The sequence below is a fragment of the Siniperca chuatsi genome, linkage group LG6 (assembly GCF_020085105.1).
Source record: "Siniperca chuatsi isolate FFG_IHB_CAS linkage group LG6, ASM2008510v1, whole genome shotgun sequence".
NCBI classification, from domain to species: Eukaryota; Metazoa; Chordata; class Actinopteri; order Centrarchiformes; family Sinipercidae; genus Siniperca; species Siniperca chuatsi.
Window position 1 is genome coordinate 16,317,351 of NC_058047.1, and position 16,624 is coordinate 16,333,974.

At 40.8% G+C, this 16,624-nt stretch overlaps 1 protein-coding gene across 1 annotated transcript in view; it reads right to left on the reverse strand.

Moving 5' to 3' along the window:
• insrb (insulin receptor b) overlaps positions 1–16,624 on the reverse strand; it is an 89,381-nt gene that overhangs the window by 54,624 nt on the left and 18,133 nt on the right. Inside the window, exon 2 of the mRNA XM_044200278.1 lies at positions 10,538–11,086. Coding sequence (XP_044056213.1) covers positions 10,538–11,086 — 549 coding nt within the window. The remainder of the gene's footprint in view (positions 1–10,537; positions 11,087–16,624) is intronic.

Genomic DNA, 16,624 nt, shown 5'->3' on the forward strand with positions numbered 1-16,624 from the left:
TTCACTATCAAGTGTGTGTGTGTGTGTGTGTGTGTGTGTGTGTGTGGGGTTGATGTCAGAACTGGAAGAAGGCAGTCATCTGATCAGGCCAAACACTTGAAAACAATCCCCTTCCCTTGACCAGAGGAAGGGTCGTGTTATTTTCCTCCCTCACACACAAACACTTCATGCAATCCTTACAGCTCACCTCTCGTCTCAGCTGCCTGTATTCTATTTTCAGACAAACTGGTTCGCAACCTGGGGGTTTGCATTTGCTGGAGGCTTGTAAAACGATTAAGGAAATAAACATTTGCAGCACTGTCAGAGCTTGGCAAAGGGTTGCGGATCTAGAGAGCTGTGATCCATTCATTTAACCTTTCTTTCCTTTCATTTTCTCTCACATGTAAATAATATCCCCCATCCCACTCTCTTCGCCCGCCAGCCTTCCCCCAGGGCCCAGTTGTACAGCTCGGCAGTAGGAAGTGCTTTGGACAAAGGCAGGAAGTAATGAGGAAGTCCTTTCAGACAGCTCTGGCTATAACAACCACTCGCCTGCCAACATGCTTTCCTCCACAGCTCACACACACAAATTCTCACAGAAAAACACACATCAAACCACTCATGCGCAGAGGGAATTAAACTATTACCCTCATTGGAGGGTATAGTATTTCCGTCTCAATATCCCTTTGTCCTAAGTTAACACAAGTAAAATGTGCATTCTTAAAAAATGCTAAAGAAGAAGGCATTAAGACATAAGGAATGACTTTCTCCTTCTTGACACTTAAAAAAACAACACAGTGTGGCAACAGTAGCCATACATCTTGTTCCAGCATGTTGGTATCCTCAGAAGCCCCCATACTCTTCATATTATAGGCTACATACATCTCTACTAACAGCCAATCCCCTGTTCGAATAGTGGGCAGCAGTGTCAGCGTGCTCCACTTAGCCTTGTGTGTATGTTTGTGCTCCACTTGGCTCTCTGTGCAAGTGTGTATTTGTTGTGCATGTGTCTATCTGAATGTGTACTGTTACACTTGCATATACGCATGTGGACTTTGTGTGTCTGTGTGTGTGTGTGTGTGTGTGTGTGGGGGTCAGGATGTGGGAGTGCACGTCCATTGATGAGCTGGAGGAGAGAGAGTTTTTCAGATCCCCTGGGGCGCTCGGCTAGCACTGCATGCCTGCTACTGCACTCGCTGCACGAATGGAGCGGGAAGAGGGGAATACACACAAATACATGCACGTACATAACTGATGCCAGCTTATCAAAGTTAATTTGGATTTGTTAACAAGGATGCAAGCTGCCAGGAAGGAAAACACAAGAGCACGATTACTAACTCTTCCTCTCCGTCTGTCTGTTTCTATCCTTCCTTCCCTCTTCTCTTCCCCTCTCTTTCAGTTTTTGTCTCTTCCTCTCTCTCCTTGTCCCTTATGAAGATATTCACGGTAATTCAAACACCAGTGAGAGAGTGTGTGTGTGCATGTCGGTGTTTGTGTGCGCGGGTGTTGATGTACGGCTAGCCACCACAGAAAAGTTTTAACTATCACAAATGGACAGCATCAAAGAGGAGCTTGCATGTGTCTATAGCAATAAATGAGAGAGAGAGATGAGAACAAAACACTTGCAGCTCTCTCTTCTGTGTGTAAGAGTGTATCACTCTCAGGATCACATCACTTGCAATTCACTTTACTCAGAAATTGGAATGGATAAGGAAATTTGAAACAATTCAAATACTACTTTTTCCTGTTTAAATGAACAGAAAGAAGACAAAGGGTTCAGGTTTTTCATTTTGGGAGAGAAGCAATTTCCTGAAATGTGCCGAAAGATTCACAAATCAATGACAATTTATTTCTAATATTATCAGAGCAAATAACTGTAATTAATAACAGGGATCATAACATCTAGAAAAACAGATAGACAATCATACTGGCTGTAATAATATAGACCTAACTCCAATGTCTGGTGTGAACCAATGTGTCCCAGACTATTACCGGTCCTGTAAACATATCTCAAGCTAGACACCTCACTATATGCTGTAAAATAGCATGTTAGACACATTTCGACACTATACCATTTTATATGTACAGTACTTTGTTTTTTTCTTACTGTGTACAACTTATTTAGTTAACTGTAAAACAAGCTCCCACTTCCAGGCAGCAAAGTTAATTTCAGTGACGGAGAAGACAGCAAAGGATAGCGTTTCTAGCTCATGTCCCCTCTCAGTGGAAAAGCATCTGGGTCAAAGTTAAAGTGGCCCCAGGGTTCTATACTGGGCAACTCACACCAAAACAATCTAGATGGATAAATAGCACTACAGGTAAGAGGAAAAATATGTATTTTTGATTTTGACTTTGGGGTGAACTGTCCCTTGAAATTTCATTTTCCACAGTTTTTAGACACGATGAGACAAATGCCCTTTAGGTATTTACTGTATGTACTTTCTTCTTGTCTTCAAGGTATACACAACTGTAGCTCACCAGAGAAAAGGGGAATTTGTGTGTTTGTGTCTGTGTGATCTAAACAGAGACAGGTGATTGGCATGTGGTAGGCATACAGGAAAAACAACAAGCCTCCTCCTCCTCCAGATGGAGGCTCATTAGTTGAGAGCAGTGACTCAATACATGTGCAAAGGTTGTTGCTTCACACTTCAAATTTAATGAAGCATTTGAATGTGCACAATACCAATTCTAACTCTTGTGACAGCTCTCACTTAATGCACATGTGGACATTTAGAGTTTACAATATGTACACTATACTTATAATCTGAATATTACTTTTACAGGGCAGTACTTCATCTACTCTGTTTTAAGATAGCACTAGTTGGATGTTAACAGCTTAGAAGTATTTATAACTATGGCAGAACTACGGCTGGGTACAGAACCTCAATACTTTTTTAGTACCAACCGAAATGGGTCTTTAACAACAGCTAAGTGCCAAAAGATGGTATCAAATCTCCGGTCAGATTTGTAATCTTCTTTGATCACATTTCTGCCATTAGAGATTATTTAATGTAGGCAACATTCCTATCCAGCTCCTTGTGTTTAGACATATAACCTTTGAGATCTCTGGCTTCTTTGGTTCAATGAAAAAAGTGTTTATATTTCTCAAAGTAAAGTATTGAAAAAAAGTATTGTTTTGTTATTAGTACCAAAACTCAGCTATCATATCAGCATTCGTATCAAATAATGTCAAATGATATCCAGTCCTACTTCAAAACAAGATCTCAATACAATTAAGTTGTTAGAGAAACCTGGTACTTTTTGGTAATTTTCTTTCCCCCCAAAATAATGTAAAATTAGTAATGTGTCATTATTGATTATAAATGAGCCATAACCTTTACATACAGTAGTCCCTAACATGAAGGATCCTTGGACTCAAACAAGTAGAAGTCATTCAGTGTTTTTTCACTTTTGAGACACGTGAACGCCATTTACGAAGCGTAACACTCCTGCACTGTCAGGCAGTCTGTCCCTTTGTGTTTATGTTCTTGTGTTCCCCGTGTCACTGAGCACTAAATGGCTCATTAAGAACACCAGCTCCAGGAAAACTCTTTCATTTACTTTTCATTAGAAACAACTGCAGAATGTGAACCAAAGAAAGACAGAAGAGGAGAAGAGGTTGCGAGAGAAGTGAGTCTGGAAGCAGCCTGAGCGGAGACACTTTTACACCCCAATTAAGAGGCTGGGCTAGCTAAGTGTTTTTGTTTGGTTGTGGGCTCAGGCCAACAACACGCTTCACTGAGCGCCTCCATCCTTAATACTGTCATTTTCTTTCTCTCTTTAGCCTCCTCTAGCTTGGCCACTTGCCGCTCTGGCAAAACTTTGTGTGTGTGTGGTTTTTGAGTGTGTGTCTGTGTGTGTACCTGGAAGCCACTCTTGAAATGCCCCGCCATGTTTGTTTTGCTCTGTTTATTTTGCTTTGCCCAACCCCTTCTCTTCCCCTCCTGGCCTCCTCATCTGGCCCTCATCTTATCCACGCTGACTGTTCAGTTTCATTTGATAGCATGAGAAATTAAAGAATAATGGAAATGTCATTGATGACAATTTCCATTACCAAGGCAACCATGAATACCAGTATTATTCAGTTATGATTACCTTAGAGAAACAACATAGTAATACCATTTAATGGCAAAATACAGAAATAAGCGTAATACCATAAAGTTTAATTTCACTTCTCCTCACGATAGGGCTGGAGCTATCGATTATTTTAGTAAACGAGTATTCTACCGATTATTTCATTGATTAATCAAGTAATCTGATAAGAAATACTTTTGCTTTATTAAAGAGTAACAGGAAATATGCAAAAGAGAAAATAAGACAGATCTCTTAAAATGAAGAACCAATTGGTTTCCTTTTTAGAAAAATCTACATTTTTATTGCTTAAATTGCATACAATAATATTATCTGTCAAAACTAAACCCCTTCAGTACATTTAAATACCATCTTACATTCTGGGTTTTAAAGAAAAATATTCTGAAACACACAAACAAACACCTTTTGCTTTAAAAAAAGGTATATATACACTTAAGTTTCAGAACTACAAGTTTTAACCTAACTACAGCTCAGGCATAACGTAAGCCTTTACTGTCTTCTTTGTGGCTTTTGTAGGAGGCAAAAATGAGTGGACAGGAACTGTGACTATCATAATAATAAATAACATGAAGGAAGCTCAGGCTTTCACAAATTGACCGCAGAATTTTATTTTCTGTCTTTTTAATATCTTGAACAAAACCTAGCTAACTTAGGGACATCATAACTAGCCACCACATTGAATTACGTTGTTAACTAGCCATTACATATAGCCATAATTAACGTAGCCTACATTCTATATTAGCCTTTATTTACCATGTGTCGGGTCCGCTCTGTGGACTGGATGCATCGACTGTAACATTATGCTTTCTGCTGAGATGCTGAAGCATAGGCGTTGTGCTATTGTGGTAGGCTACTTCAGTTTTACAATAGACACACTGTACTGTTTTCGTGGACACTTTCTGTCGCTTTCTCTGGCCTGTCTCTTCTCTGCACCCCTCGCTATTTTCTCTCTCTTCCACCTCTTTGTAATCTGCGCTGTCAAATCACACCAAAGACGTTATGAACCGTCTCTGATTACACACAGCATAAGCGCGTTGTGCGACAGTAATAATCATCCGTATGAAACACAGTGCGCTGTATGTAGTTATATGGATTAAACGAAGCTTCGAGGCAAATAATTTGAATCGATGATTTTTAGTAATCAAGTTACTAAGGAATCTTTTTAGCCCTGCCTCGTGATCTCTTTCTCAACCGCCCCCTGTACTCTGTCTCTCTCTTTGTTTTCACAAAATCCTGGAAGTTAGTTAAATGTCTTGTAAACGTCCATATAACTAAATTAAATTCCCATCCCCAGTAGAGAAGCTTGTTCAAAGCTGGGCAGTGCCCGACCACCATTCAACTCTGGTCTGGAGGGTCACAAAGCCAAGTTGAATGACGCACGTTGACCCATTTAGCGCAGGTTTAACCTGTGTAACTGTGATGGCATGAAAGTAGTACGTCTAACTGGGAGGTGAAGCTGTGACTCTGCGTGGTGGTGTGTGCATTTGTGTGTACGCCTAAAAAACAATTGCAGCAAACAACAAAGCACATAGGCCAGTATCCAAAATGATCTTAGCAACGTCCAATTGGTCCTAAACCTGACCAAGTAGTCTTGGTGGCTAAACCATATACTGTATAAAACAGGTGTGGTGGAAAGTCATAGTTAATAGTTAATATTCATGTTTTATGTTCAAAATAATATCATTATAATATCACCTTTGTTCGTGTGCAATGATATTCTTGGTTGTGTGTGATACAGCATATGATGACCGAGCACCTTGAAACAGAGCACTGTGCCCTAGAGACGTGTTAGATGGAGATAAACAAGCTTTATTCCAAAAGTTTAGACTCATCAAGCAAGCCTTGGGGATGACATTCGGAAGTCTAGACAAAAAGCCAGTGTGTGCTCTTAGTTTGAATGTAACACAATGTTTCTCAGCAAGCTTTACTTTGCAAGTCTAACTGGACGTTGCATTTTATTATTGCTAATTTGACCGCAGAATGATAACATGTTTATTACATGCCTTGGCATGATACCAGGTTGCAGCAGCAGACCATTGGCAAGTGATAGTTTAGCGGAGTATCTGATGTCCCCGTACGGTAAGCAGTGCCGCTTAGACGCGAGTAAAAACACATATGATAGTGTGCGTGTTTGTCAAACTCTGACAGACAGCAGAGGACAGAAGCCGCACGCCCGTAAATGACACCAAAACGCGGTAGAGACTCTCAGCATAGTTTGTTATTATATGACTATTTTGGTACAAACATTTACCCACCAGTGTGGCAGATAGCCTTCCGAGATTTACTCGGCAATCGGAAAATCTACCCGCATTTGGTGCTTGGTGGGTGTTAATTTTGGACCCTGACGTAGGCGCAGGCAAAGTGAACTTTCACCTGAAAAGCTCCCTCTCCTCCTGCATGTGTGTGTGTGTGTGTGTGTGTGTGTGTGTGTTTTTGTGTGCGTGAGTTGTGCAAGCATAGTGCTGGCCTGTGTCTGTGAGGTTGAACACAGTGTGCCAGGCCTCAGCTACAGATAGAGCCTTATCTAAACAGGAGATCGACTGTTTGCTCCCATTCTCTCTTTCTCTCATCTGTGAATGTTACTCTCACCTCCTTTCTATCTGTACTTTTCTCTGTCTTTACCTCTCATTTGTAAATCCAGTCCTTGTGTGGTTGTTTTCCAACTAGCAATCTGCCTTTGTATGCGTCTACTATCCATCTGTCTCTCATCTGTAAATATACGTCGCTCTGTCGTCTATAAATTCAGTTTTCTTGCTTCCTTTTTATTTATTCTCTATACAATTTTAAATTTAACTCCTTGGAAATGTGCTTCATTTTCACACAATTTAAATGTGTCACAACCAAAACAAACCTCCACTCTTAGATTAAAAGCCCATTTATTGTGCATAAGAGTTATGAGTTGTTTTAATAATGGGAATAAATTAGATAAGAGGTGAACTACTACATTCATCTCAAAACCATGTGCAGGATCAGCTGTAGAATGTCTCGTGTAGGACTGGTAGGAATTCACTGCTCAAAGACATTTCAACTGAAATGTCCACATAGAAAAACTAACTTATGATTGAGGGATTTCAATGTATTGAGGCTTTTGAAACATTTGATGCCTTGAAAAACAGCAACTGTGTCATAATCTGGGAATTTCTGATGTCCTGCTCTACAGCACAACACAGTCTGCATAAAGCAGACTACCACCCTTGATCCAGAGGAAAAGCAAGCAACCACCAACATTCAATCAGGCAACAAAGCCACAATGCTTGTAAAAGCTGAGAAAACTGACAATACCTACAACTGTATTGCCCTCCACATCTGAACAGCTACCTGCTTTTAAATATACAGGAGGCACAAAATACATATGTACGTCAGAAATAGCACAGGGCAATGAATGTCAGATCTCATACACTCTCCAGGCTATTTGGATAACCAAACAGTTACTTAACGGCCCTGCACAGTTAAACATGACATGTCTTGGTTCACACACACACACACACACACACACACACACACACACACACACACACACACGCATGTGCACACACACACTCACAGTGGTTTTCCTGCTTGTAAGGAGCATGTGTAAGATCAGAGGAATGCAGGCTCTCCCTTGGCTCTTACCTAAGGCAACTGGAACCCTATAAAAACACAACAAAAACAACCCCGCAGTTTCCACTCACACATAAACTTTAATGCCCCATCTAATGTTCCTCCGCCCTGCACTCGCGTCTGTGTGTGCACACGTGTGTATGTGCGCATCTAAGTTTGTAAACTGTGTATTTTCATTCACAGAAGCCCTAATTAAAGATCCTACAGTTTCCTCATGCCACCACCCAGCATGTGTTTCACTGTATATCACTGCACAAGCACCCAAGGGAAACAACACATTTCTCTTTCTTGAGGTTCACGTCTGCTACACCTGCATAACAATAAGCTGCATAAAGTGGTATTAAACTGTTTCATAAATAACTGGTAATATTACTATTACGGTTATTACTGTTATTGTTATTATTTCTGTTACACTATTTATACTTTCTATATTTATATATTATTCTAATCTTAAACAGCACTGATTTAAGAAAAGTGCTACATTAGCTTAAAGTCTGAGAGAGTTTTGCTGCTGTAGGCTAAAAACAAGTCTGTGGCAATGTAGCACTGTGGCTCTCACCTCCAGTGGGGACATGCACTTAAGCACACATATATCAGCATACAAAAACACTATAAAAAATTTACAGTAAGTGTACACATATCATCCCTAAGTGTAGCCCACACACGCACATACACAGACACGCACTCCCCCCGCCGTAAGGGCAGGCAGCCATTGCATCATGTTTTAGAAATGGCTCCTGCTTTGACACACAGCTCCTGACTAAACTGGTGGCTGTCACGTGACGCAGGGCACAGCGTCATACCTGCTCCCCTGGCCTATCCGAACCAAAGGAGACATGAATGCACATGTGCACAGGTTGTTTGACGTACTGCACACCCATTTCTGTTTATCAGTCGACATGCTTTTTTTTTTTTTTTTTTTTTTTTTTTAAATCGCTAGGGGGTTTGTCTCTGAAATTAAGTCCAGGGCCGGGTCATCAAACTTCTCAGGATTACACTGAAGAATGCTCAATTTAGCAGTAAAAAAGATCTCTAAGGAGAATTTAGTGTCACAAGGGCAAACAGTGAGTATACATGGAAAGTGGAGAAAAAAAAAAGAAAGTGTTCAAATAATGGGCTAAAATTACCACCACTTCTGAATTATACATATTGCTTCAGCTAATGTTGTACAACCAACCCAAAACATGTCCCAGACAGATGTGTGCTCACCTCTGTCTCTGTACTACAATCATCTAAAATCTACTTTTAACCAACTTAAGAGACCTTTGGGCTGAAGAGTATTTTTCAGTCATAAGAAGCATGATAATTAGCTTTTTTTCTTAAGTTTGCAAATAGCAGTATAAGTGAAGGATTTTTACTTTTATCTTTCACTTAAATCCAAAATTTCACTTTTTCTTGGATAAAAATGACAACGGCTTGTCTTTTTTTTTTTTTTTGCCTTACACCTGAATTTTGAGCTCTAAATTGTGTCATCTGGAACTTTAAGATCCTCATTATCTGTCTGAAAGTTTTCCAACACTTGGAGACCTGGACAACACAATCTTAAGTACCATTGCCCCTCCCCTGAAATGCTAAATATTGTTGTTTTAACCTAACCATTAAAACATATTGAATGTTGTACACCTTGCCTAAGTCAAAACTTTTAGGCAATGTGTGTGTGTGTGTGTGCGTGTGTGTGTGTGTGTGTGTGTAGAGACGGCGACTGGGACACAAAAAGAACCATTTCCTGTATTACTTTCCCGACAGTGAGACCTGGCAGAAAATTGAGGAGCCAACATTATATGCGGGCAGCAACATTCAATGTTAAAGTATAAACATGGCCGAGGTCGTTACGCTTTGAACGCTAGCCTTTCTGTCAGACACAGAGACAGAACAGAAAAAACAACACAAGCTATAATCGCCTTCAAAAAATAATAAGCATTCTCTCTGTGTGTCTTACAATAGAAGCCATTCTCTATGTTTATGGTAGGAGAGGAAAGACTGACTGACTGGCCAACACACTGGCAGCTGGCTGCAGCACCAAGCAAACCCACAGCTCTTTTTTACTAAAAGGAGAGAGAATATGTACAATTTCTAACAAACAAGTGTACTACACTGTTTATCCCTGTTCATCAACTCTCTCGCTCTAACCCTCTTTCTTTCATTGCATTTTCTTTCCTATAATGCCTACCTTTGAGTTTGCAGTTCCCTGACTCAACAATGCAGTTGAGTCATTTCACACATCAAGCAGATCACTAGCCTATAATTACAGATCACTTGCCCACAATGCACTAGTCAATGAATGCTAATCAGAGGGAGTCTGCAACCCCTGGCTGCTAAAATTAGGAGCAACCCTCTGCATCATAGAAATCATTACATAAACCATTTGGAATGAAAACATCAGTCATCTCAATTGATTTCTGGGAGCAAAAAAAATCTCCAGTGCATATTCTCATTATGCGTCTCAATGGACCACTTCACAGTGAGCAACGTGATGGATTCTGGAAAGGTGCTACACTACCATGTCTGCACACAACAGCCAGTCATTATGGAGATTTTTCCACTGCTCCATACATAAATGTCAAGTCTTTTTTTTTTTATTTGGCGAGTATCAGTCTGGTTTAAATGCCTGACAGCGATCAACTTTGTAATTGGTATAAAGCATGGGTTATCAAAGTCTGACAAAATGTGTATCATGTCTGTGTTTTTAGATTTGTGTTTTGAGTTATGACTCTGAGAAGGAGTACGAATGTTGACACCAACTGCCTCACGTCTCCCTACGCGGGAGGCGTGGCTCACAGTTTGAAAACCTTTGGAATGAGGAGGGAAAAAAAGAGAGAATAAACTCTCAACTGTTAAATGCACATTAACACACATATACACTTACTTCTCTGGCAGTGGTTCTGTGACCAGCATCGTCCCCTGAAGTGTCCGTTGATGGTGTTCTGTGAGCAGATCGTCTGACCTTGGGCCGTGCCAGGACACACGTCTCCACACTCTCTCTCATTCTTATTGGCCACGATGAAGTTGTCCTCCACCGTGTCCAGGATCTTGGACCAGTCCAGAGTGGCCAGGTAGCACAGGTCTGGATTCTTCTCGATCCTCACAGCGCCCCGGGTAATATTCATGAGACTGTGAAGGCCCACCTCCTTCAGCTGCAGCATCTCGTAGATCACAAGAGCGTAGTTGAAGAAGAGGTTGTTTCCACGAATCACCGTCAGGTTGGGGAAGAGATCGCTGAGGGACTCAAGGCCGTAGACCCTGAACAGCAGCATGTAGTCGGTGACTACTCGCAGCTTCGGGTAGCTGAGACCCCGGAAGTCCTCGGTCTTGGTCTTAAACATGAGCAGAATCTTCAGGTGGCCCTCGATAATCGTGCAGTTCTCCAACGACTGGAGGTTGGTCACATTGTTCCGGATGTCCTTGCTCTGGCAGACTAGAAGGATAGAAAGGGAGGGAGATGTGAGAAACAATAATAAGCCTGTTATGAGAGAGCACATCAGCAAATGTGCATTTACACTCAGCTGCCACTTTATTAGGTACACTTGGCTAAAACTTATGCAATTTAATACAACAGCCCTGAAATAAATCCTACCTTCATGAAGGTTATAATGATCAGTGTTGAAACTGTTATAGAGAAGTGTTAATTCAATGTTATGGTCATTTTGGAGGCTGTAGTTTGTTATGCTGTGGAACTGTAATGCATTAAACTGAGGGGAATTGAGTCATCGATTTATCGTTTCGGCATATTTAGTCTGACATCACTGATATAAACTGTTATATTCACCCAGTTTACGTTTTTAATTACTTCTACACAAAACAATTATGAGAACACATCACAGTAAAAATGGAGAAACATGTCATTCCTCATAATTAGCTTGATTGTGGCTTAAAAGAGGTATCTGCGATTTGCAACAACAACAACCAGATATGAACATCAACAGATCCTTTTTTTTCCCCCCATTTAAGCCACGAAACCACTAGTGATCTGCATTAAGTAGAGCCATTCATGAAGCAGCCTCGCTAAAGTCCCCTCTACAATCTGACTAGTCGCAAGCGCCCTCTCCCTCCCTCTCCCTCCCTCTCTCTCTCTCCCTCCTCTCTCTCTCTCTCTCTCTCTCACACACACACACACACACACACACACACACACACACACACACACACACACACAGTCTCTGGCTTCTCATTGGTTACAGCAGTATTTATCCAGAGAGGAAATTATGTATGGTATTGTCTGATCTGAATGAAGCAGACATGAAGGGGTTAAAAGAAATCAAGCCTGGAAGCAAAATGTTTATCCATGCTCATTCATACTCTTTAGCTCCTGCACACTGACACACACACACACACACACAAGCCCACATTTAAACCGGAAAATGCATGCACACACACACACACATCACAGGAGTGGAGAATTCATTTGGGGACAGTTACTTAAGAAGATGCACAGAGACAAAAGGCATGCTGCTGTTGCTTGCTACAAATAATAAGATGCACATTTCCAATGTATTCCTCTGCAGTTGAAGGAAAATTACCAAGTGGGAGGGGAAAGCACCTCATAGCTTAAAGACAGGTGGTACAATGAAAACATTATTTCGATTGTTGCCATTATATTGGAAAGCTAAACAATGTTATTCAATCTTTTTTTTTAAGCCAGGTTTACAAAGTTACTAAGAGGACACAGAGCGACAATACCTCTCACACATGATCTGTTGTCAAAGCAGTGCATCAATCATGGGTGAATAACAGACTAGCACATTTATTGAAATGGTTTGTTAAAGGCCTGAGACGTATTGTTCTCTCAACTGCTATCAATAATGCAAGATAGAAACAAGTAAGAAGACACCTCCTAAGCATAGCCAAGATTCACCACCACAAAACCTAATTTCCTCCTCCTTTTAAAGAATTATCTTTAACGAAAACGTCAGAAATAATCATGCAAGTGGGATGTTTCTCTACTATATCAATCAAAAACATGAACAGGCTTGTCCGTCAACACCTAGTCAAGTGTCAGCTTATGTGAACAGACTTGCTGTTATACTGCTTGACACAGTGACGTGATGGATGAGGTTTGAACACGGTATTAAAATTAAGAGGAATATTTGCATAATGCACACACAAATTCTGCAGTGTCAACACCCATTTACATTCAGTGAACATACTTAAACACACTGGTAGGTATGACACAATATTAATTTGTTCACATGAGTTAACCATGCATATACTGTATCAACAATTCTACCAGCCATAATGGCCCAAAAGAGATGGTTATGGACAACAACCAACATGCGAGAAGAGTGGATTTAAATGCAATTTGTTAATGGAACATTACAAACTTGTTTCTACTACAAGAAACAAACAATGAATGAAATGCCAAAACTGTTCCTCGCAAATTCAGTACAAACCATTACAAATAAATAGGAAACTAATCATATTCGATAAACTAAAACCCATTATGTTAATCAAATGTGTCATTTCCATGTCAGTTCCATTTGTAAAAACAAGAGTACTGAAAAGGGGCCTGAGCTTGTGCATGTAGGGTAAAATGAGCCCTTATCACAGAAGCGATCTAATGGTCTCCATCTCGTCTGCTGCTTTCGATCGATGATACAGACACACACCTGCTAATCACAATCTGTCTGTAAGTGTCTTCCATGCCTCTTAGTGGTGTGAACCCCATCTGCTCGCCACCTTTTGCTATTTTCTCCATTTATTACGCTCAATCGCGCACTACCACTTATAATAAATAATCAATCCCACTACATGCATCTTAAAATAGAAAAAAAGTCTAAATTCATTGCAGTGGACTACTTGGTTTTATTGAATTGTTATTGGCGCTTGTCATTTCCCAGGTGTAAGCTACCCATTAACTTCCCATTCTGTTAATGGTTAGCGAGACAAACATGTCAACAATCCAGGTACAAACTCTGACCAGCAGCACATCAATGGAACGGTTTAAGTGACTTCTTATAATGGATAGGAGCCAATAAAGCCCGTAATCACTACACTGCCAAATAAAACCATGTTTACTACAACAGCATGTTGGCAACAGGAGTGAGTTATTCAGATGTGGATTTTCTCCGGGTGGAAAAAGTCAAACCAAGATATCAAATGGTCACAGCGTATTTTGCTAAGTGCCAACTGGTAGCCTCTTGTTATTACCTTAGAATATATATGTGAATATCCATGGAAGGCATCAGTGTTATTTTTAGCATGTGTATGTGTATATTAGCTCTTGGTTTTATTTACTCTGAATGTGACTGATAAAGTAAAAAAATAAATAACAAATAGCTTCATAATTCAATATTCTATTTATTCGAAAACATTTTCACTGAAGAGTAATACACACAATAGCAAGACTAAATGTCAAAATCTTGTTATTTGCCTCTGTAGGACACCTGACAAAAGAGTGATGAAACGTAGGCAGGTATGTTGATAACAGTTATTTTATTTGACATGGTGACAAAACTTTTAAGATAAAATGAATTGTGAGATATTAAACAGTAGCTATCAACTGTACATGATAGAAAGCCAACAAATGCAGCCATCCTGTTAATTATTAGATATCTAAATGTGTTCATATTTGTCACTGTGACCCACTATTGACTGGAAGACAATACTGAGACAATACCTAAACTAGAGGAATGTCAGGTTGCACTACATCCCCACAACTGGACAAACATAAATAAAATGGCAACATCTGTCCATAGCATTATATTAGCAGCAATGCACACAAACTTTACAAGGAGGAAGCTCACCAAGATTTTCAAAACTGAATTAAAAGTGTACCAAAATATTTACAATGAGGATGAAATTATCACAAATAGACATAAGACATAAGTGATGCAAGACTTTACTTGACACAGATCCCAGGGTTCGTGCCCCAGATTGACTAACAACGTCCATAAATATCTCTGTAAACAGCAGTTCAGTAATAAAGTGACAAAATAAATTACAAATCTAAAATCAAATAACGCACTTCCTACTTTTCATTGCTCTGACATTCCATTTTTGACTTTGTTAAATAGTTCAGAGAGCAACAAGTGGGCACAAGGTCATTACTGTGTCATTGACCGTGCTGAAATTGCTTCCATCAATCCGAAAATGTGAGGCGACAGGGTTACAACAAGCTGTGTTCGTTTGGCCAAACACTAGTTTGTATAGAAAACATTAAAATGGAGTATTTAAATGTATCCATATTAGTTTGGACATAGCCAGCTCAACTTTGCACACTTCCACTTGCAGTCATCCTTGCCAGCAGCCAAAAACAACTCAATAAATCAATTTCAGCTGTTAAGCATCTCATCAGATAAAGCAGGGTTTGAAACAACAACAGCAACTCAATCTAGCCAGTTTGCCTTGGCCGCACCCTCTTTATTAGACACATACTGTATCAGAAACCAAAACACAAAAACACACTTCTTCCTCATGTGGCAGTTGGTGTTATTCCCAGTGATAACAGCAACATTACACCTCTCTGCCCCTCCTGCCTTATCTACTGGACACATCAAACAGGCCTACAGGCCACCCACTCGTTGTCAGCCTGCAGCACTAACCGGATACCTATTGTGCAACACGACAACATAACAACTACGTTACGCAACACCAGCAGGGCCAGGGTGCAACTCACCTCTGTCCACAATGATCTTCAAGACACACCAAGAGGACACAAACATGACCTTTTCACATTAATGTATTTTTCCCACTGCAGGTAAGAAATATGTAAATGGAAATTAGGTCTTTCTCCTCACATGGCATGCACATATGTCACGTCTCCTGTTGGAGAAGCTTTATTGACACAAAGAAATGTTAGTGGGCCATGAGGGGAAGCAGTAGACGGTGCTGCTGTGAACTCCCTCCTCAAAATGGAGTCTTGTTTTTGACTGACAGGAACGGGGGGGCTGGTCGGTCATTGAGGGGCAGAAGGGGAAGAGGGGAGGAGAAGGAGGGAGAGTAAAGGAGGGGAGGGGAGGAAGGGTTGTTATGTAGCTGGGGGTTGGTTGCGAGAGTCACTGTGTCTTTAAAATAATGAGCCATCTCCTCCCTCTCTCCTTAGGAGCAGGTTTAGGAGCAGGGGGACACAGGAGAAGCAAAGAGCGTGAATAGGGAGATAGAGCGAGATTGAGTCAGAGGGAAACCGGGTCACAGGCAAAAGAGGGGAAGAAGAAGGGGTTAAGGGGGGCAGAGAAGTGATGGGAGGGGAGTGAATGGGGTGAAGGCGTAACCTGAGCCCAGGCAGGAACGCAGAGTGACGTAAGGGACCTACAGGACGGTTGGTGATCACATGCATGAATGGAGGGCTGCTATGGACCACTGTTACATGACAAGCAACAGACACACACACACACAGACACAAACAGGCTCACAGGGGGGTGGGGGGGTGCTACCTACTTACCACAACCACAATAAGCAATGTTCACCTACAATATAAAAACACTCAACAAACCGAGCTTATGATTGGATATATCAGAACATGGGACAAAAAGACAGACAAAGAAACAGCAAGGTATATACAAAGAGGAAGACACCTGCTGCATCGTCATCTAAAGAAAGAAAATTGAAAGAAAAATGTTCTGACACAAAGACTATACTGTGAACTGCCACTTTAATTTACATTTTGACTTACATAAAAGAGACACCATATTAAAAAAACTTGGTAGACTTTGTGTGGGCGGGGAGTTTGGTGGACAATGCCTCTATAGCCCACCCTCCCACTGAGGACCACCCATTAGCAGACAGCTTGGTGCTCTCACTGGCTGTACAGGAGCTCTTAATTAAAATAACAACCCAATCAGCCACTAATAAGCGGGGGGCACAGACCAGAACGCACTGTACCACACTGTGGAGCTCTATAGGAGAAATATGGGCCATCCACCCGCCTTCCCTGTCTGTTTGACACTTAATTTGGCAGTAGGAATGAGAAATGGTGGAGGAGGAGTGACGTATGGGTGTCAGACAAACAGAAACAGAG